This window comes from Alosa alosa, chromosome 23 (assembly GCF_017589495.1).
Source record: "Alosa alosa isolate M-15738 ecotype Scorff River chromosome 23, AALO_Geno_1.1, whole genome shotgun sequence".
Taxonomy (NCBI): Eukaryota; Metazoa; Chordata; class Actinopteri; order Clupeiformes; family Clupeidae; genus Alosa; species Alosa alosa.
Genome location: NC_063211.1, coordinates 14,099,110 through 14,121,609, shown reverse-complemented (window position 1 = coordinate 14,121,609; position 22,500 = coordinate 14,099,110). Strand labels below are relative to the sequence as shown.

Sequence of the window (22,500 nt, the reverse complement as noted above, 5' to 3'; positions counted from 1 at the left end):
ATGCAAATTCCAAGACCTAAGACAGAGTCCCTTTGCACTTCCCTGTAATCAAATCACCGCTTGGAAATTGGATTGTCCTCCGTACCACTATTTTGATGCAGGTTAAATAAAGTCTTATATTACAGGCGGAAGGTTGGTGTCAGTGAATGTTTTGGGGACACACTGCAGAATATAGCTCATGTCCTTTTAACATTCCACTGACCACTCTTTATGTGTTGCGTAGTTCATTGTGAGCAACAAAACCACACACAGGCCCTTCAGGCGTCCTCGTGGGCTTTGTTTTCAATTCTCCGCTTCACGCTCCTCACCAAGCATGGCGGTCTTATTGTAGATGCAATTTTTGATGTTGAGGACATTGTCCTGCTTTTATGAACCATGGCACATTCAAGGCCCCCTAAAAAAAGTGAACACATCCTGTAGAGCTCGAGTACATGCAGTCGCTCGTAACATTCAAAAGATTCGAGACTTGAGTCTGCTGATTGTCTGAAGTGTGATTTACACTGATGATGGATAATTTATGTGCAGATGGCTAGCAGATATTGTGCACATCTTGGACTCAACCCCTTGAGACACAAAGAAAGTGATCCAATAAGCTGAATGAAGGGCAGACGTCTCTGATGTGTATTGTCTGCCTTCATTTGTGGATCCCAGGAACAAATAGAGAAATGGGCAGTTGCTCAAACCTGCTCATTTATCACAATAAAAGTCATCTGTCTTTTGACACTTCTCTACTGATGGAACTTGATGAGAAGCACACCCGTCATTAGGACAAGTAATTAATTTCTGTCATTGTGGACAACGTTCATCTACCCAATATACACTATTAATGATGCACATTTGTATGTAATAAGACAACATTCTCTGTACTGTAAATGAAATCATGATAAGCAAAAAGGACTCAGTTGGACAGTAGACTGTGTGAGATGTGTGATTCATGTGACATATCATATCGTGCAAGCTACCAGAATTGTTTCTATGTATTGCATGAGCTTAAGTGTTGCTATGTGTTGATATTGTTGTTGTTGTTGTTGTTGTTTGTCTTAACTACATCACTAAATCCAAGTGAGAAGAATGGTAGATTTTTTTTGTTGGCCGCTTTAAGGAGTTCATGTATAAAGCTAATAAGCTAACTAGCTAATAGCCCACAGATCTGCCAGCCAAACACTGACATCAGAACACCTGGCCCTGATAAAAAGCTAGCACACTTACTAAATGAAGCATTGTGTTCAAATAGCTTTGTGCACAAATCACAAAAATGATGTAGGGAAAAACCCAGGTGACTATTAGGAATTACAGGTGTTTTTTTCCCTTTTGAGAAGACCATGTAAAGTGCCATCAAAATTATTTGAAAATAAATTTGCAAAAGCTGGACAGCTACAAAACGTACCTTTGTTAAAAACAGTGAAAACATACATATTGGTATTGCAACCCTGATCATCTTCCAATTTCTTTTGATAGGGATCCACCAAATCCACCAGAAGTATGGACTCTCGTCAGAGACCCCTCTCCTCTCTCTCTCTCTCTCTCTCTCTCTCTCTCTCTCTCTCTCTCTCTCTCTCTCTCTCTCTCTCTGTGTGTGTGTCTGTGCGCTCCATGTCTCGTGTCCAAACCTTGTCTCTGGGCCATGTGGTCTCGTGGTGATTGACTGTGTCTGCGTCTGCTCTGCATCTCACTCGCATCTGTTTGCCAAGGTCCCCATCTCGAGGCTGTGTGTCTAATTAAATCCCATCGTTTTCATCATTGGGCCTCCTTAAGGTCATTGTTCTTAAAGCGTGAATGGAGGGAGAAAGCTCAAAGTTTGGCATCCAGAAGTCTGTCAACATAGGCTGTCTGTTGAGTCTGTCCCCATACTTATTAGCCGGGAATGAGGCAACACAGGACAGATGGGACAAGTATGTCAAAACTGAAGACATCAAACTTGGATGGGACCTGCTTGTAGTTAGCGTGGGGACGTTTCAGGCAGGCTGTTTTGACTGAGAGCATCGGTGAAGACCAAAAACACCCAAACTGTGTATACTAAAGCAATGTCAAAATGTGACGGAAATGAAACTATGGCTCTCTGTCTGTCTCTCTCCCTCTCTTCAGCACAAACTGACAAATTAAGTTGTATCGTAACGTATCATATCGTATCGTATCACATTGTATCATATCGTATCGTATCGTATCGTTGATCATATTGTATCGTATCGTATCGTATCGATCATATTGTATCGTATCGTATCTTAGTGTCTCTCTGCACTCACTGTTTAAAGATGGATATGGATATGTGTTAGTGAGTGACAGGAAGGTGACGCTGGGCATGTAACTGAAGTGTTCCATTCGCGTATCATCTGCCACAACAATTAGCTTCCCCTTTAATCTATGGGACTGGCTATACCAGATGTGATAGCGACGCAGACGTTTGAAAAAATGAGACCAGTCTAAAACTCTGCACACGAACGGAGCGCATCAGTTACATGCCCGGTGTAGCCTCCCTGTGAGACTAAGTGAGATTAAGATGTGAGATGAGCGGCCCGCAAAGAGACAAGACTGAGACAGAGGCCGGATTAAGAATATTAGTAAGAGGTATAAGTATACTGTAGACCAAAGCCAATCGCTACTTTGTGTCTGTGTCTGTGTGTGTGTGTGTGTGTGTGTGTGTGTGTGTGTGTGTGTGTGTGTGTGTGTGTGTGTGTGTGTGTGTCTGTGTGTGCAGATGGGACATGCACATATGTGAATTTTACCACATGTTTTGTATTTTATGTTTATGGATCTTCAGTGTCCTGACATGTTTCTATATATCCACTGGATGTTTCATGCTTTGGCAACACTTTTATCACACCTTTAAATTATGCCAATTGTCTTTGTGTGTGTATGTATGTATGTGTGTGTGTGTGTGTATGTGTGTGTGTGTGTGTGTGTGTGTGTGTGTGTGTGTGTGTGTGTGTGTGTGTGTGTGTGTGTGTGTGTCGCCAGGAGCCTGAGTATGATCCAGAACCTGGATGACACGGAGGTGGACCTGGTCTACATCACAGAGCGGATCATCTCACTGTCCTTCCCCACGGGCTCCGACGAGCACAGCTACACCTCCCACCTCAAGGACGTGGCCGCCATGATGAGGTCCAAGCACGGAGAGCACTACCTGGTGAGCTTCATTACATTTACATTTATATTTACATTTACATTTACATTTACATTTATTCATTTAGCAGACGTTTATATCCTAAACAACTTACATATGTCAATAATGTAACACAGGCACATATGGCCTTCACATACTGTGTGTGTGTGTGTGTGTGTGTGTGTGTGTGTGTGTGTGTGTGTGTGTGTGTGTGTGTGTGTGTGTGTTCATGAGGCAATGCAGTGTTATGTCTAGCCGTCTAAAGTGGCTTTGTTTGTCTCAGCAGGAGTTCTGCTGGTTTACCCACAGTGTTGTTACTGTGGTGTCATTCTTATGGGTCCACATCAAATCCTCTTTAATTAACTAGTGTGGATTGTTTCTGGAGTTGATTTTTTTGGGGGCCTCATTCATGTGACAAATGAAGTGCAAAGTATTGTACTAATAACAAAAAAAATGAGCATGTGTAATTGTGTGACATGTTTAATCATCGACCTGATTCACTGATATGTGCGCTTACGGTATGATCTTATTTTGCTCATTGCAATTACCAATTAATGGCCAAGTATTAGCTATGATTAGACTCTTGTACTTTGCCGATCTTCTAAATGATCAAGACTTAGGTCTCGAAAACGCTTATCCATTGAAGTAGTCTAGGGCTTTTAGAGTTGTATGGACTCATGTCTCACCTCTTTGATGTTCCTGTTCCCATGGTTACAGGTTCTTAACTTGAGTGAACACCGAAATGACATCGTCAAGCTGAACCCAAAGGTGAGCTCTTGCTGATCAGATGAAATGTCATGCTCATATCATTAGGTTGTATTCATTTTGTGCACTATAAACCATGTTCTCATTTTACATGTCTGTTTTATTGCACTGCTGTCTGTCCCTTATCCTACTATGTCTGTCTTGAGTGCTGTATATCTGTTTTTCTTTTTGTTTTCTCTCTCCTGCTTTCTTTCTTTCTCACTCTCTTTTACTCACTCCTACACACACACACACACACACACACACACACACACACACACACACACACACACACACACACACACACACACACACACACACACACACACATATAACCCAACAACACAGTCTGTCGTTATAACTGAAATTCACCTTATCCTGTATTGACAATGACTCCTCACCCTTCTGTGTGTGTACGGTATCAGGTCATGGACTTTGGCTGGCCCGATCAACATGCACCTGCCCTGGACAAGATCTGTAGCATCTGCAAGGCCATGGACACCTGGCTCAATGCAGACATACACAATGTAGTTGTCCTACACAACAAGGTGAGCCTGCACACATTCACTAATAAACACTGGCAAACACACAGACACACACACACACACACACACACACACACACACACACACACACACACACACACACACACACACAGTGACAGACATAAGTAAGGACACGTTGAACTGGTAGGGATAAAATCTTACAGTAGAGTGAATAAGTAGCTTGCGCACTGAAGACTTCCCTGTGAGACTGCTGCTGTGTGTTTACAGAACAGACAGTAGGGGGTGCTCTTCTACCATTGCCCTTGACCCCTACAGTCACACTGTGGGGGGGTTGTTAATGTGTCCCTATCTATACCTTGGTGTATATCGAGCCTGTGTGGTTCAGGTTTACATGTGGTTTGGGGTACATACTGGTATAGACCTGATTTGAGACGGTTGGATGGTGTGCAGACTGAATGGGTTGAGATGTTTTAAAATGCTGTTGATTTGCTGTTAAGAGCTACAGCAGAACTCTACAGCTTTGTGCTCTTTCTCTCTCTCTCTCTCTCTCTCTCTCTCTCTCTCTCTCTCTCTCTCTCTCTCTCTCTCTCTCTCTATCCCCCCCTCTCTCTCTGTCTCTCTGTCACCCACAGACACACACACACCAGATACACACACACACACTGGCACCCACTTCAACACCAACAATATCAACAAAAAAACGAGTTCAATCAAGAAACACAATACAACACAGCAGAAGCCAGCAGTGAACCAGTGGCTCTGTAGCGCTTCATCAGTAAGAGTCCAGTCCAGAGGTCATTTCCCCTCTTCTGCTCTCATCTCCGCACAGTGGCGGGCGGCGGCGGGGCTTTGAAAGGCAACCCGATCGCTCGGCGGCTCCACGGCTCTGCGGACTGCCGCGCAGTGTAAATAAAGCGAGTCATTAAGTGTGTGTGTTCTCTCCGCCGAACGTCCAAACACTGCGTCGCCGTGGAAACCACCACAGCCCATTTTGCTCCGGTGGAAATGGAAGCTTGCGGTGTGGTGTTGGAGGGGTTGGGGGGGTGGGTTGAATTGAGAGATGGTGTGTGTGTGTGGAGTGGGGGTGAGGTGGGGAGGGTGTAGAGGGGGAAAGGGCAGGAGACTAGAGGGAGTTTGGAGGGGGAAGTGGGGGAGTTAATAGCCACCATTCAGTGCAGCGAGGGGCCATTTGATTAACTGTACCCCCATTGCTTGGCTCAATCTCAATCACTCCCCTCTCTAGTTCCAGCTGACAGCCGTCGTGACGCTCTTTTCTGGGCCCCCACAATGCCCGGCTGTGTCCCGACCAGCCTAATCATCTCTCCCCAACCCGCTTCCCCATCCAACAGCACTTTCCACCAATTGAGGCATTTCAGAACATAAAAAAGAAGAAAAAAACAGCTGCAAGTACAGAGCCGAGTCTGTTGTGTGTGTGTGTGTGTGTGTGTGTGTGTGTGTGTGTGTGTGTGTGTGTGTGTGTGTGTGTGTGTGTGTGTGTGTGTGTGTATGTGTGTGTGTGTGTGTGTGTGTGTCTGTGTGTGTGTGTGTGTGTGTGTGTGTGTGTGTGTCTGTGTGTGTGTGTGTGTGTGTGTGTGTGTGTGTGTGTGTGTGTGTGTGTGTGTGTGTGTGTGTGTGTGTGTGTGTGTGTGTGTGTGTGTGTGTGTGTGTGTGTGTGTGTGTGTGTGTGTGTGTGTGTGTGTGTGTGTGTGTGTGTGTGTGTGTGTGTGTGTGTGTGTGTGTGTGTGTGTGTGTGTGTGTGTGTGTGTGTGTGTGTGTCTGTGTGTGTGTGTGTGTGTGTGTGTGTGTGTGTGTGTGTGTGTGTGGTGTTTTCGGAACGAGGATGCTGTGCCCTGCAATCTCAGATTCATGAGAATTAGCTGCAGTTGCTCGAGCATGACTGCAGCGTTGGCTTGGATTGCCAAAGCAATGTCTATTTTTGTGGACATTTTTTTTTCCACTTGGTGCCTGGAGTTTTTCTGTCTCCGGATCTGTGGGCATCCTGTTGTTGTGTCCTCCAAAACGATCACGGAAAAGAACAAGATCATTATGTTGCTAGCGTTCATATTCATGCCGCACTGTAAGATGCCAGGCCAGGCGAATGAAAGCAAGACGGCAGCATAGGCTCGGCTCAAGTCACACGCAAAAAAGATCTTGAAGTTCATCTGGATATTCAATTTGGGTAGCTGTGACTAATAGCTATTCAGATATGTTCCACAATGAGAACATGCTCAAAGTACCTAAGACAACTAGATGTATACAACAGTTAGGTCAATCAAATTGCTTTCTCAACTAAATGATTTCTGATTGGACAAGAGGTATTCCATGTGTGGTAATATCCTGACACACCCCTTAAACTAAACTAAAGACTCCTGTGCAGTGACTTTTACGTGGATCCATGTGGATGTGGATGCTACTACATGAACTATACAAAAGAGGTTAAGGAATCGGGGCATTTTAATCTGTGTTAATTTTTGGGTTATGGTTATGGACAGCCTCCTTCCCAAAGCTCCCTCTCTCACTGACCCTTACTCTCTCCATCCCTCCCTTTCCCTCTCCCACTCTGCAGGGCAATCGGGGTCGGACAGGGGTTGTGATCGCGGCCTACATGCACTACAGCAACATCTCTGCCAGGTAAGGGAGCGGGAACGGCCTCGCTTGAGGAGCGGCGATTTGTGCCATAATTCTGTCTTAGCCTGCTGTGCTTCTCCAAGTCCCCACAGCAGGAGTGTCAGCTGGTGATGAATGGGCCTGGCTGTGGGGACACGACAGGGACGGGCTCTTGTAAAGCCCCCCAGCAGCCCACAGACAAATTCAGGTTAACTTTGTGTCACTGGCCCCTTTTATGCCAGGAATACACAGTGTGTGACAGACGTGCACACTTAAGCGCGCACGCACACACACACACACACACACACACACACACACACACATGCACGCACACACACACATACCGGTACACACACACGCACACACACACAAACACACACTCACACACAGGCATATACACACACACACACACACACACACACACACACACACACACACACACACACACACACACACACATCCACACACATAAACTCTCACACACACACACACAGACATCCACACACATAAACTCACACACACACATGCTCATGCACAGATATACACACACACACACACACACACACACACACACACACACACACACACACACTAACTGGTAAAGTGAAAGCACCGCTGTCTCTTCCCATTAAGCTAAATGAATGGGCAGTAATGGAGGCCACTCCCTCCCCCTGGGCCCTCTCTGATGTGTCTTTGCTTTCCACAGTGCTGACCAGGCCCTGGACAGGTTCGCCATGAAGCGCTTTTATGAAGACAAAGCCCTGCCAGTGGGCCAGCCGTCCCAGAGGAGGTGAGTGGGCGTGAGAGCCGCAGATAGGCTACTGCTGTCCACCACGGCTGCTGCTGTTGCTGCTAGCCGCTAGCGCTAGCCACTACTGCTATACTCATGAATGCTTTACTCAGCCACCAAGGTAGACCTGCTTCAGGGGGAGAAGGAGGGCAGGAAAGGGGCTACTTTGCTGTCCCTCATAATGACCATATTCAAATTGGCACACAGGCAAACTTTGGCTTTGGCTACCTGATCAAAGACCACCTGACCCCTCCCCCCGAATAGATTTCCCCAGCAATCTGTCATCACAGGCATGCTTGATGGCCCCAGTCCAGGCCTGTGCTCTGAAACCACACACATGCGCACGTGCACACACACACACGCACACACACACACACACACACACATGCACACACACACACACACACACACACACATTCAACAAGTGTAAACATTTATGGATTGGACGCTCCTCTTATTTAGCCATTTCAAAGCTCCTCCCAATAGTTTATAACTACCGGTATGTGTAGTAATAAACACAATGGAGTTGTGTTTGCAGTTTTGGATCAATCATTTTTCATAATTTTCAAATGTAAGACAGGTCAGACAAATATTACAGAGCAGCATTTTTTTGGTTTTGGGATCCTGAAGAATCAGCTCCTTCAGCAGGGGGATTAGTCTTGCGTAAATGACAGCACGGCTGATACTATAGTTGGCTCTCACTATTGGCTGGGCTAATTTTTCACAGGGAGATTTTCACTGGAGAATCTCTCTCTTCAGAAAACAGAATCGGAACCGTGCTTAATCTCTGTCTGGGAACCCGGCTGCTTGAAAACAGGAACAGAGGAAGCCACCATTATGTCTGCGGAATGCAGACAATCCCTCATCCCTGGACCCTTGTCCATTCCTCTTCCTCCTCCCAAGTCGTTTTTTCAAGAGGCTTTGAAATAATAAGATGCTGATAATTACCTTGGCTCACAGAATGACTGTAAGCCGACAAAGTAACCAGACTGTCAGACAGAATCTACCCTCAAAATGTTCCGGAACGTTTCGGAAGAGGCTGCATTAAAACAAAAATGCCAATGGCTTTATGCAGTGAGGTCCAGAGAAGTTAATTTATGAAACGTAATGCGTGTTTGTGACGTGTAAGTTAGCAAAATATGAACTGCTCAAAACCAAAATATTATGTCCAGTTATTGTTCAGAAAGCCACAAACCCAGGCTGTGTTTTGTGAAAAGAATTAAGCCACCGTGTTTAAAAAGAAAACGTTGATTTATTAAGTGGTTTGTTTGTCCAACATATAACTGTTGTGGTTTGTTTGTCCAACATATTGAAAAAAAACACTTCATCCACTTAATTTAGTACACATGCTCTAAGACTAATTTCCATACAATGCTACAGGGAAACTTTCAGACTATATGGCATCTCATACTACAGTCAATCTCTGGACTAGTTGACTGCAATTAAAGTGAACAAAACACCCACATGGATTATGGAAGTCTGGAAACTGTTCCCAGAACAGCCGCTCAGCCCTGCTTTTGCCTGTACCTCAGGGCCACTCCTGTCCCCTGACACTACGACCTTGACCCCAGGGGTGAAGTTCAGGTCACTGCTATTCGCACAGTACCCATGTGACCAAATCTCTGGGCTCACGTCTCCCTGTCCTCTGCCAACAGATTAGTGCCATCCTCTGGACCTTGAGTCAAACCAGTGCTCTCCTCGACCCTTCATTAAAGCACTGACATAACCCAGGGGACACACAGTATCTTCCATAGAGTGCAGTCTCATGGTACATACTGTGCCATATCGAGCAGTAGATGTTCACTGATAGACTAGTTTCACTAAGTCACCATTGTCATTCTCAAAGGTCTTAACAGCAAATGAAACATACAGTAACATTAAGCTTCCATAGGATTAAATGTCACAAGCTTGATCATTCTTATAGGAAACATATAGTTGTGCTGTTGAATTGTTATGATAATGTAAGGGATGGCCCTCCCCCAGAACAGGAAGCCTGCCCCCCTGTGTGTGTGTGTGTGTGTGTGTGTGGGGGGGTGTATTTGGAGAGGAGAGTGGAAAGTTGGTTCACTGTGGAGGTTCTACTCCATCCCTGTGGAGAAGAGGCAGGACCCAATGTGGTTTGGCCCCCAGTGAGTGGTGCGATTTTGCCTCTACCCCTTCACACACACACACACACACACACACACACACACACACACACACACACACACAACCCACCCCTGCCTGGGAACGTGGAGCATGTTGGAGAGAAGTTGTTTTGAACATGTGCCATAGCAACGTGTCGGAATGAGTTCACTTTAAGACGGGAAGTCTGTAAAGTGAAGGGGAAAAAGCTCTTCACAAGTATCTCGAACCCTTGGAAGTGGAACTTATCATTTATTGAAAATGCTTTCTTTTACTAGGGTGCCCTTCAGTGGCATTCATTAGTGGTTCAGTTTGCGTGATGAAACCATGACCTCTGCTATTAATAATGTTTCAATATCTGAGTTTATAGTTTCACATTAACTTATTGTATTGACGTAAATAGTTTAATAGTCCTCAGCATTTTGAGACAATTAGTCAATGTAAAGGGAATGTATAACACAACCTGTGTTTATGGTGAATTATTAATGCACAGTTTTTTTCCCCCTCCTCATCTTTTCTCTCTGTTTCTCTGTGATTGTGTCAGATATGTACAGTATTTCAGCGGACTTCTCTCTGGTCATATCAAGATCAACAACAAGCCTCTGTTCCTGCACCACGTCATTATGCACGGCATCCCCAACTTCGAGTCCAAAGGAGGTAGTGTACAGCCCTCACCATCGTATTTTAATCCACCTTCACAAGAATGAGAGGTGGTGTGTATCACAGTAACAGAGCAAAGAAAAAGGCTTTAACATACATTAAATGCTGAAATAATGTAATGCAATTAAATGCAAAATGCATTGACGGTCAAATGATCTGGAGTTTTAACCACTGTTGCAACTAAACTATATTACCATCAAGTAAAAAACTCCAGCTGATGCTATGGTCAAGACATTTGCATAGTTCTTCAATCAGAATTGTTAGTCTAAAAAAATGCATTCTTAAGAGTGTCAGCACTTGCAATGCATTGTATTCCTAATGAATGCATGTTGATGAACACCACTGCACTGCACGCTGTGTTCTAAGAGCTCACAGTCTCTCCCTCTGTCCACTGTCTTAGGTTGCAGGCCGTTTCTAAAGATCTATCAGGGGATGCAGCCAATTTATATGTCTGGGATATAGTAAGTGATCGTATTATAGTCAGTTGATGTCGCTAATGTGTGTGTGTGTGTGTGTGTGTGTGTGTGTGTGTGTGTGTGTGTGTAACGTGTATGTGTATGTGTTTCAAGAGTAAACAAATGTGACTCGAAGCATATGTTTGTGGGTGAACCCTCATTAAAAGATTAGTCACTGATAATCCATTCTGGTGTGTGTGTGTGTGTGTGTGTGTGTGTGTGTGTGTGTGTGTGTGTGTGTGTGTGTGTGTGTGTGTGTGTGTGTGTGTGTGTGTGTGTGTGTGTGTGTGTGTGTGACGGTGTGTGTGTGTTTGTGATTGATGTGTGGGTGCAAGGTATCCCAAGGCTCACACACACACACACACACACACACACACACACACACACACATACACTCTAGCTCATCCTCTCCAGAATAAAGCATCACGGAAGCAATGGATTACACCTCTCCTCGCCCCTCCCCCTCTGTCTCTCCATTTGTTTCATGGAACTATCCAACTCTGCTTCTTCATGTAATCATTATGGAACATTTTTTCAAAAATTGCAATAAAAAATTGGTCACAGACTCAGGTACTCTAACTGGTAGTAAAAGATGCATGTTAACTAAGGGTTTAGAGTACAACTTGCTTGTTAATACAACTGTATGTATGATACTATGATGAGTTTACTAACAGGTTTGTACACACTCCATTGACACTGTGCACTATGCACACCATTCTCTATTATGTAATTGACTTTAAGGTTGTGGTAACCAGCCTGATCTGTGCTTAGTGATTAACTCGTTATCCTGTGCTACGCTCTTTAATTGCAGCAATGTTCAAGGTGACAGCTCCACAAGTATCTGCATAACCATAGAGCCTGGCCTTCTCTTGAAGGGAGACATCCTGGTGAGAGGACAAGCTTAATGTATTATTCGTATTTCCAGAAACGGTTTCTAATTGGGCAATAATAAAGGTGTTTACTGTATGGAATGTGAGATGTCACATTTTGTTTAACTGTATTTACTGTATGTTCTAATTATTTGACAAGGTTACCAATCCTCATCTTCTATTCTCTTTACCTCCCTCTCTCTCTCTCTCTCTTTTATCTCCTCTTCGCTCTTCTGTCTCCAACTCCCTTCCCCTTTCGCATCTCTCCTCTCTCTCTCTCTCTCTCTCTCTCTCTCTCTCTCTCTCTCTTTCTTCATCCCTCTCTCCATCCCTCAGCTGAAGTGCTACCACAAGCGCTTCAGGAGCCCGAGCAGGGACGTGATCTTCAGGGTGCAGTTCCACACGTGTGCTGTCCACGACCTCGCCGTGGTCTTCACCAAGAATGAGCTCGACGAGACATTCAAAGGTGTTTTGCTCAAATCCTCATTACCACAAATTCATAAACATTCATGTAATTTGCTTGATTGCTAGGTCAATAATGTGTCTTTCTGAACAGAATATATTTGTGTTTGTCCATCAGATGACAGATTTCCTGAGTATGGGAAGGTTGAGTTTATCTTCTCATTTGGACCAGAAAAGATAAAAGGTAAGCTTGTTGTTGGCTGTAATCTCTATCTCCCAATCCCCGTGAGAGAAGATTATGCGGCGAGCAGATCGTCTTGTTTATGCTGTGTGAACCGTGCTCTTGTGGAATCTATTATCCAGCAGTCTCTCTGTTGTTGCTCCTTAGGGCTTGATCATCTGGAGAACGGTCCGAGTGTGTCAGTAGACTACAATACCCAGGACCCCCTGATCCGTTGGGACTCCTATGACAACTTCCACAAGCGCTGTGAAGATGCACCAGACGGTAAGTGACTGGCCAAACTTTCACTCAAACATGGTTCAGGCATCCAACATATAACAGGATTGAATTACTTTTCTATTGGCTTTGGTATGTGTCTGTGTGTGTGTGAATGAGTGTGTGTCTGTGTGTGTGTGAATGAGTGTGTGTGTGTGTGTGTGTGTGTGTGTGTGTGTGTGTGTGTGTGTGTGTGTGTGTGTGTGGGTGATTAGTTAGCACTTTAGAACTTCAATACTGCACTTTCCAGGGTATCTTTCATTAATTTGTGTGGTGCTGAGTGCAAATCTCATGTGAATTCGGTGTTGTTCAGTACCTACAGCAGTGGCGAAGCTTGTGTTTCCATAATCTATCCTCTTTAGAAGCACAGTCATAAACATAGACTCATATACTCACACATAAACTGTGAATACTAAGGCTACACTGAGCAGCCCTGCATCAGCACCATATTCATCTACTGAGCGGGTCCAAGCACCTGAAGGTTGCTTCTCTGAAAACAGCTGCAAATATTTCTTTGATCATACATTTTCTGCATCCTCAGTTCTTTTTTACCATTCCTTCTAGTTGTGAAACTCTCTGATTCCGTTTGATAGAACATAACAGGCCTTGAGGTTGTTTGTCTTATCAAAAGTTCTAAACTCTGTCTCTTGCGTGACTTTCCAAAAGCCCTGGCCCCCTCTCGATGTTCCCTGTTGATGTCTGGCTTTTATTTATGTCCCCTCTTGGCCTCAATCGAGACGCGCGTGACCATACCCCTCGTCCTGTGTTCCCGGGCCACTACAGCTCTGCTGGACAGCTCTACCAGGCAACACCATCCCATAGTAATTTACGATCTCCTGGGACTCCGGGCCAGGGTGCCTAGGGAACAGCCCGTGCAGACTGAGCCGAAGCAGCACAGTGAGAGGTCTGCTGATGGATGGCCCTGCGTCTGTCCTGCTAACACTACTAATGAAGACCTCACGGCGACCACAACAACCCCCCACCCCCAGATATGAAGGCTACCTGAAAGGAAGGGTTAGTGTAGCTTAACTCGTGGAGTTAGCATGCTAACTACACAAGAGTCATGGGTTCAAGACCCAGGGTGCAAAATGTAGTAATGAAAATAGAGGCCTAGTGAGTGACAAAATATAGTTATGCATCAAGTACAGGATTGTAACTTTAGATATAGATGTCAGCCAAACGGAGGTACAGGGTTTGATTGGGCTTATTGATGAGGTTTTGGATGAGGTCGCCTTGACTACTGCTGTTCATTGGAACAAATGCGTCAATCGAGACGCCATCTTGCCGCGGTGATCCACTCCTCTATAATGCATTAACGTCAATCTGAGCAAAGATATAACGAAAAATAAAATCACCATAAATCGTCAAAATCTCCAGCAATTATCTAGTTTTTTGGGTTGCTCCAACTGACAGGCATGTATTTATGGTCGAGTCTAGAGAAAACTAAGCTTTTGACGTTAATAAAGATACATTTTACCCATTCATTCACCATCACAGACTCCCATTCATTCTGCACTAGCTAGCGGCGGCCCCTAGAGGAACAATGAGTGAAGGTTCGATACAATGAAAGTAAACAGGCTCTCCGTAGACAGGCTCTGGTTGAGCCCACATACCTCTCATCTCGTTTACTCGTATAAGTTGTAATCTTACCAGAAGTTGCTGTAGATCTGTAGAACATTTACTTCCGTGCTTTAACGTGGTCTGCTACTTCATACGCCAGTCGTTACTTTTTTAATCATGGGCCAATGCTATGGGCAAACGAGATGTAGCTTAATTCACATATGACAAAGCCATGAGAAAAGTGATTTTCTTACGTTTCAACAACGAAACCAAGTTTGCCATCATTGTGATAAGTTCCCAAATTTGTCGCTAATCGCTAAAAAGGTTTTCTGTCGCTGGGGATGGCCAAACGTCGCTAAATAGGTAACACTGACAAAGCGGGAGAACTAGTTTAGAGCTTCAGATCCCCGCTACAAGATGGCGGGCGGTGTTGACGATGCTGAGAAGTCCGGCTTACATCTAGTCAGTATATATCTATGGTCAACAAGCAGCTGATGACGTAAAAATAATGTGTTTTTGAACTGTTTTTGAATGCAGTTTTGTTATGCCTTGTTTTGCTTCCTGTTTAGGGCCGGACTGAATGCAAAGACGTAATTTTCTTTTCTGTGTCACTTAATTTGGGCATCTGTCACAGTGGTGAATTTGTTTTTGTTTTTCTCTGTTGTGTAAATATCCTGTCTCGTTGTCACATTACCCTGGCTCCCATGCCATGGCGTTTTGCCTTGGAGTTATGGTTGTGTGTTCCCTGGAAGAGACTTGGCCTGTGTCCTGGTGTTTGGGCCCAGGAAGCACAGTGGGCTGGGTAGGGTGCAGGGACCAGGGACAGGTGGCCTCCAGGATTAAGCAACACCAATGACAATGCAGTAATTCACTAACAGCAGTGTCATAATGTTCAAACACAGAGGGTTTGAACCACTGCATGTTCTAGCTAAACACATAAACAGTGGCTTTAGAGATTCAATGTTGGCACCTTTCCTACATAGTTCTGGTCACTGAATTGTTAGGGAATATTATGACTACTGAGCAAGTCTTCATCAGATGCATTATATTGTATGAAAGGAGACATCCATAGAGGGATTTGGCTTTCAGTATCGATGGGAAAGATTAGAGTGTTTACTACACTGTAAATTAAACAAGTCCAAAGCTTTAACACAGAGCTCTGACTGTTTTTTTTTTTTCTTCTTCCAAGTCCAACATCCTGTTTTGCTTCCAACATGTCTTCCTGTCGCAAAGTGTTGAAGTCACGTCTGTCACCGCTACACTACAATTAAGCTGACCAGTGTCAGCCGACAGAATTGGCTACTCGTTTGTTCTCCACATCGGAGTAGGTGTTTGAGGTCAGGCACTGAATGTTTGAGGTGCATGATGATGGTCCGGAATGTGAAGTCGAAGGAATGTTTTACGGGAAGCGACCAAGATAATTGAGTGATGTGATCACCGATGACTTCTTACTGAAAACATCACTGGCTGCGTATGAGCGAGAGGAGTTGACTGACAGGCACGCACTGTGCAGTGTTCGCTACAGCAGTGACTTGAGTTTGAGTCAGAAAAAAGTCGACTGACGTACATGTACTACACTTGGAGCCAAAATGGCGGTGTGTGTGTGTGTGTGTGTTCTGCCTCACACCAGCCTGTGTAACCCCTCACCTCCCCACCTCCATTCCCAGTCCCAGAATGCACACGCTGGATGAGAGCTGCCATAAACTACGGCGGCTGCCTGCCAATCAGGCTTTAAATAGCCGCAGCAGAAATAGGCGGGCGTCAGACTCCCAGGGCCCATGGGGAGGCTTTTCTGGGGGTGGGGGCAGGGGTGAGGGTGGGGGGGGGGGTTGTTGAGTGAGGGGGGGAGGGTAGCTTGCATGGTGTGGGAGGGGGGTTGTGGTCGGGGGAGAGAGGGTGTAAGCTGATCTTCCTCTCTCCAATGTCATGTGCTGGTGTGCAGGGGTCAGAGGACCTGGGGACCTCTGTGTGTGTGTAAGCGAATATGTATGCAGCACCCTTTGCAGTTATTGGCACCCCTGGTAAAGTGGACTAACAAGAAGTTTTTCAAAATCAGCTTTTGCTGATTACAATGACAACTAAAATGGGAAATACAACCCTGAAGGGAAAGACATTCACTCATAGAAAAAAAGAATATCTCACAAAGAAATTAATATAATATAACAAAAAGACATGCACCACAGTTATTGGTATCCTTAGAGGATCTTGTAAACAAAATGTAACTGAAGATTTTTTCCATTTATTCAATTTTATTCTTATTCAAGTCAATCAGAATGTCTGATTGAACTTTCAAGCTATAATCCATGACTTCCTGTTTCACTAAGGTATAGAGGTCAAATGCCTTGTCAACATGTGAAAGACAAGAGAATACCCATTTCAAATAAAGGGAAAGTGTCTTGACATCTTTAAGTCAGGGAATGGCTATAGTCAGGTAGAACTTTGTGGAATATGGGCATACGTGTGACATAAGGTACGAATGGAATTTTTTGCTTAAATTGATAGGTAAGGGTATGTCCTTTTAGAATCTGACTGGTGCCGATCCGGTTTTCACATGTTTTTTCAAGTGTGAGAAAAGTGCAAAGTTGATTACAGACAGGAGGAAAGGACGAAATCAAGAAAATTATTTCTTACAGTATTGCAAGGAGTGACAAGGAGTCATTTGGAATTTGGAACAAATATAACAACAAAGTAATTTACATTAATGCTACAGCTGCAAAATTAGGAGACAAATGTTATGATTTGTTGGGTGTTCATGCATTGTCTGGTTGTAACAGTGTGTCACACCCATATGAGGAAAACCTCAGCAATCTATTTGATGCTCAAGAGGAATCTTACAGATGTAGAAGCTGATGAGCATGAGTGGATGAAGGCAGGAATGGATTTCCTTTCTTGCCTTTACTATGGAAAGACTGTTGAAAACCTCAGTAACTTCAGATACATGCTATTCACCAAGAAAAGAGATCCTCCTAAAATAAAGAGTCTTCCTCCAACAAGAGATTGTGCAGCGGAACACATCAATTGTGCACGGCTGCAAGTCATTCTGTGGAGAGCTGCTGACAAAAAACACCTCCCGTGTGTACTGATGATGTATCCCTGTTTGGTTGGAAAATAGAGGATGGAATTCCTGTGCCTGTTCATGGCAACACTGACATTGCACCCAAAACAGTTCTACAGCTTGTTGCTTGTGGATACAAGGCAGTGCCAGCATGCTCCAGGGCCTCTTGCAGCTGTCAGTCAGATGGACTACCATGCACCACCTACTGCCATTGCCAAGGTGGCGAACAGTGTGCAAATAAAAATTCTAAGATGGCTAAATTTTCAGTGGAGGATACTGATGATAGCGAGGGAGAAATGTCTGATTGAATGAATGTTTTTTGGAGGCGACATTTGATGTTTGGGATGTGTACAAGGCTAGCCTGGCAACATGTTCTGTATATAGATGCTTGTTGAGGGTTGAGACCATTTGTTGCTCAGCCTACCATTTCATCAGTGTGACCTTACCGGACTTTACAGATATTATGTTTTCTCGAGGGACTTTGCCACTCATTTGTAGCATTTTGTATTGACATAGTTGATTTCTGTTTAGTTATTTTTTTATGGTCAAAAAAGGGGGTGTGGCAGATTATGTCATTAAAAAAAATGCTCAAGGGTGACAGATCAGCACCCGTCAGATTCTAAGTCTACACCCCTCAAACTGTCAATTTAAGCAAAAAAAATGAATTCGTACCTTACCTATCCTGGGGTTCTACTGTACCTGACTACTAGAATAAAATTGGTACTTTACTGAAAATGTCCATATTTACAGTTAAAACAATAATTAAGAAGTTGCAAATCAACTTAAAATGTGACAAACATTGATTGGAACCTAATGCACAGTGAAGAAGAAGATGGCAAGAGAGCCAGAACATGGAGTCAATGTTGGAGAGTTGCAGAGATAAGGATCCTTTTGGGGTCACCAAAGTCTTCAAAACCTCCGTGCTAATAGATTATTTAGAAGACATGCCAGGGAAAAGCCTTTCCTGTCATTTACAGTAATTGCAGATGTAAATGGCTGGGGTTGCTAAATGCTACTTGGACTTTGTGAAGTGTGTTCTATGGTCAGGTGAAATTATAATTGAGCTTTTTAAGAACAAACACTCAAAATGGGGTTGCATAGAAGAATGTCTATACTGAAAAGATCCTTATGCCTCTTGCTAAGTATAGTGTAGGATCTGTGATGTTGTGGAGCTGTTTTATTCCAAAGGCCCTGGTGATCTATACAGATCTATACTGTGTATATCTGTGTGTTTATATCTGTGTGTCTCTTCCAAGACACTAATAAAAGTGGGTCACGATTGGAACATCCAGCAAATTCAATTAAACCAAAACATATGTCCAAATCAACACAAACCTTTCTCAATGTGTATACTACTTAGTTTATATATATATACACACTGCTCAAAAAACACGTTTTTCCACAATTGTTAAAACACATTTTTTTAAACCATCCACCCTTTTCTCCATTCTCAAACTACATTCACATAATGTCTGACAGTTCTTGCAAAATAAAACACTCACCTCAAAAGTTTTACTTGTGCTCAGAACCAAACAATGTCAGAGTACCTATCTAGTGTATGATTGAAGTGTTCCCTTAATCTTTTTGAGCAGTATATTATTATAAAATGACAGTATATTACTGTGTCGCTTAAAGGCTTTGCATTGCACCACAACTAAAAGGTAAGTGCAAAGGTCTGGCTTCGCAGAGCTTGTTGGTTTCTTAGAAGTTGTGAGGCTCAGTTTGGCACGTCCGTGTGTCGTGATGATGTTCCAGCCCTTTTTTGTCCTGCTTGGACTGCGGCTGGCCTTCTGAGGACATCTCAGGCAGCCTCGAGCCGGAGCCAACCAACGCCTCTCCGAAGCAGGCAGGCAGGCACACACGAGCCTGAGAAAAATCCGTGAGAGAGAGCGACTGTGGTAATCTAGAATTAGAGAGGAGAGACATAGCAAACGAGCTAAAGGGAGGGATGCAGAGAGGCAGAGAGAGAAAGAAAGAAAGAATGAAAGAGAGAGGGAGAGGAAGAAAAAAATGCTGGTGTTTGCAATCTGCCCGTAATTAGATGTGCTTACTCGTGTGTGGGTGTGCATGTGTGTGTGTGTGTGTGTGGATGTGTGCATGTGTGTGTGTGCGTGTGGATGTGTGCATGTGTGTGTGTGTGTGTGTGTCAGCAGAACAGTCTCCCACCACCACCAGAACTCTCATTAATTGCAGGCTCCCAAGTGCCAAAGCCTGAGAGAGGACCGGGGAACGAGCACGGAGAGAGAACATGGCGTACGTGTGTGTGTGTGTGTGTGTGTGTGTGTGTGTGTGTGTGTGTGTGTGTGTCTGTGTCTGTGTCTAGGTATGATTGCCTGTGGGTTGCCAGCAAGAATGACCAGTTTCTTATCCTACACAGTCCACACACACACACACACACACACACACACACACAATTGGTACCCTATGCATATTGTTCTGGGGCAAGCTGGTCCATATCCTGCAGGGGGTTGGGAGCTTGGTTAGTCTTTTTCAGCTGGTCCTCTCAACAGCTCTCATCACTTGCTCTTATACTGACACAGACACAAACAAGAGGGCGTAAAGGTGTACTATGTCTGCTTCGTCCACTCTGTAGTGTCTAGCATCTGGACGAATGGAACAAATGAATATTGGGACAGTGGTAGCGTAGTGGTTAAGGAGCTGGGCTAGCGTGCAGTGACCTACCTTTACAATGGATCCACCAGTTTAGCTAAAACACTGAACTGGAATCAGCTTAAACGGCATGAGTGGACACTTGGTGTTGCTGCTTTTGTTGTTACTGGTAAAAATATTTGCCGTTTCTAGTGCTACACTGCACCAGTCCGTCCACCGAAGAGAACACTAGAATGACCTGTGTGGTCAGTGTGAGAGAACAGGCCATATTTATGTTTAATGTTGTTTTTATTGTAGTAGTGCTTCACCTCACCAGTCTGTCCACCAGTGGAGGAGATATCAAGCTGCCCTGGGATCAGGGAGAGAAAAGAGCAGGTGTTGTTGTTGTTGAGAGAGATGATGATGTGTATACGTGCCAGACTGATGTCCACCTGTAATAATGACCTGGGGGGGGGTGGAGGTGAGCGAGAGGTCATCCTCGGGGATCAGGCAGTGGAGCTGCATCTACAGAGAGAAAGAGAGAGAGAGAGGTTTAAAGTTTTATTCAACCATTATCACAAATTATCACAGAGTTAAATCAGTTTAACCAAAAAATAATGTTATATTTAACAAGAACACCCCCCCTACTCCACCCCCAACCCCCTCCCCCACACACACACCATGACAGAGGAGAGAAGATAGAAAGAAGACAGAGTGGGAGAGAGGATCAGGAACCTGAAGGATCCCTATCGTCAGCCGTGGATTTGCACGTGTGACTGCGAGTTCTTGGAGATAATTAGTGACCTTGACCTGTGTTCACACGACCCTTGATTGTGTGTGCATGTGTGTGAATATGTTTATGTGTGTGTGTGTGTGTGTGTGTCTGTGCGTATGTAACATTTTGTGGTGTGTGTGTATGAGTGAGATCATTGCAGTCTGTTTCTATGGCAAAGAGCTGGGTTTTTTTACGATTCTCGTTGTGCTGTGTGACTTTTAAAGGAAGGGGAATCAAAGAATCTGATGACAGAAGACTCCCTATGAGAGACTGGGAAAACATTGTCTTCAGGCAGCGCTCCAGACACCTAAGCAGTGCCAGGACCCACAGACATTTCAGTTATGAGCAGCAGTGACCGCTCTTAGTTGGTGTGCAGGCTGAGGGTTCAGTTAAAAGCAGAATATTCCAGAATCATGAAATCATGAACAGAGGTTGACAGGGGTAGTAGTTGGTGGGTACGAGAATACGAATGAAGTGTGTGTGTGTGTGTGTGTGTGTGTGTGTGTGTGTGTGTGTGTGTGTGTTAGAGAAAGAGTGTAAAGAGAGGTGTGTGTGTGTGTGTGTGTAAGAGAGAGAGAGAGATAGAGACAGAGGGGGTTTGTGTGTGTCAGTAAAAAAGGTGAAGACCAGGTGACCAGCCTATTACTGTCAGTTAGCCAGAAGAACATGTGCCTATGACATGGGTCACCTTACTGAACAGCATGAGCAAGTCAGGATATGATGGATGAGAGTGAACGCTCTCACAGGTATGTGTGTGTGTTTATGCGTGTTCGTGTGTGTGTGTGTGTGTGAGAGAGACAGAGAGAGAGCGAGAGAGAGAGTGTGCGTGAGTGAGAGACAGAGAGTGAGGTGATGGAGAAGGTATGGCATCATCCTTGGTCCAGTTACACCCCACCCCCACCTCACCTAAAAAACACACACACACACACACATAATTTCAACCCTATCCTCTGCAGCTGCTGCCCCCAAGGTTACCCCCGTGGGGCATCATCTGAAGGCGGACTTGGATGACCACACACTTTTCACCACGGCCTCTGCCACCTCCTAACCTGACTCCCGCACTGTCAGGCCCGCTTCAAACACACATTCTCGCCGGCTTTCGGGGGCTAAATTTGTATGTGCCCAGCCCCACGGTCCAGTCGGTGGATTGGTGAACATGACGGTCACATGTGGCGTCAAACCCCTGCCATGAGAGAGATCCCGATTTCAATCTGTCTTGTTTGCAGGTTGGAGGATGTGTGCATGTGTCTGTGTGTGTCTGTGTGTGTGTGTGTGTGTGTGTGTGTGTGTGTGTGTGTGTGTGTGTGTGTGTGTGTGTGTGTGTGTGTGTGTGTGTGTGTGTGTTTGTCTGTGTGTCTGTTTGTCTGTGTGTCTGTGCATGAGTTTTGTTTGTGCTGTTGTTCTGTTCACATTTGTTCTGTAAAAAGGTCTGTCTGCTGGTTTTATAAAAGAGACAATGGCCAGAGAGAGAGAAAGAAAGAAAAATAAATAAAGATTGATCAATCTAAGAATTACATACATTGCAGAGAGGGAGAGCAACAGATGAAGAAAGGTGGTATGTATTTGAGAGAGAGAGAGTGTGCGATACAGACAGAGCTGGTGTGTATTTGAGAGAGAGTGCGCTGGTGTGTATTTTAAAGAGTGTCAGGCAGAAGCAGTGGGGAGCAGAGTGAGAGCATGGCGCTTGTTTACTGCCGGGCCACCCTTATTTGGCTGCCGTAAGGCCTGCAGCATTTTTGGAATAGTGAGGAGGGGAAGTGTGGTAGTG

The 22,500-nt window shown here is 44.6% G+C and overlaps 1 protein-coding gene across 1 annotated transcript in view; it reads left to right on the top strand.

Moving 5' to 3' along the window:
• tns1a (tensin 1a) overlaps positions 1-22,500 on the top strand; it is a 127,565-nt gene that overhangs the window by 74,351 nt on the left and 30,714 nt on the right. Inside the window, exons 6-18 of the mRNA XM_048234392.1 lie at positions 1,459-1,503; positions 2,240-2,243; positions 2,955-3,124; positions 3,818-3,868; positions 4,270-4,392; positions 6,917-6,981; positions 7,664-7,747; positions 10,416-10,528; positions 10,932-10,992; positions 11,798-11,873; positions 12,192-12,321; positions 12,436-12,501; positions 12,646-12,762. Of these exons, the coding sequence (XP_048090349.1) occupies positions 1,459-1,503; positions 2,240-2,243; positions 2,955-3,124; positions 3,818-3,868; positions 4,270-4,392; positions 6,917-6,981; positions 7,664-7,747; positions 10,416-10,528; positions 10,932-10,992; positions 11,798-11,873; positions 12,192-12,321; positions 12,436-12,501; positions 12,646-12,762 (1,105 nt within the window). The remainder of the gene's footprint in view (positions 1-1,458; positions 1,504-2,239; positions 2,244-2,954; positions 3,125-3,817; positions 3,869-4,269; positions 4,393-6,916; positions 6,982-7,663; positions 7,748-10,415; positions 10,529-10,931; positions 10,993-11,797; positions 11,874-12,191; positions 12,322-12,435; positions 12,502-12,645; positions 12,763-22,500) is intronic.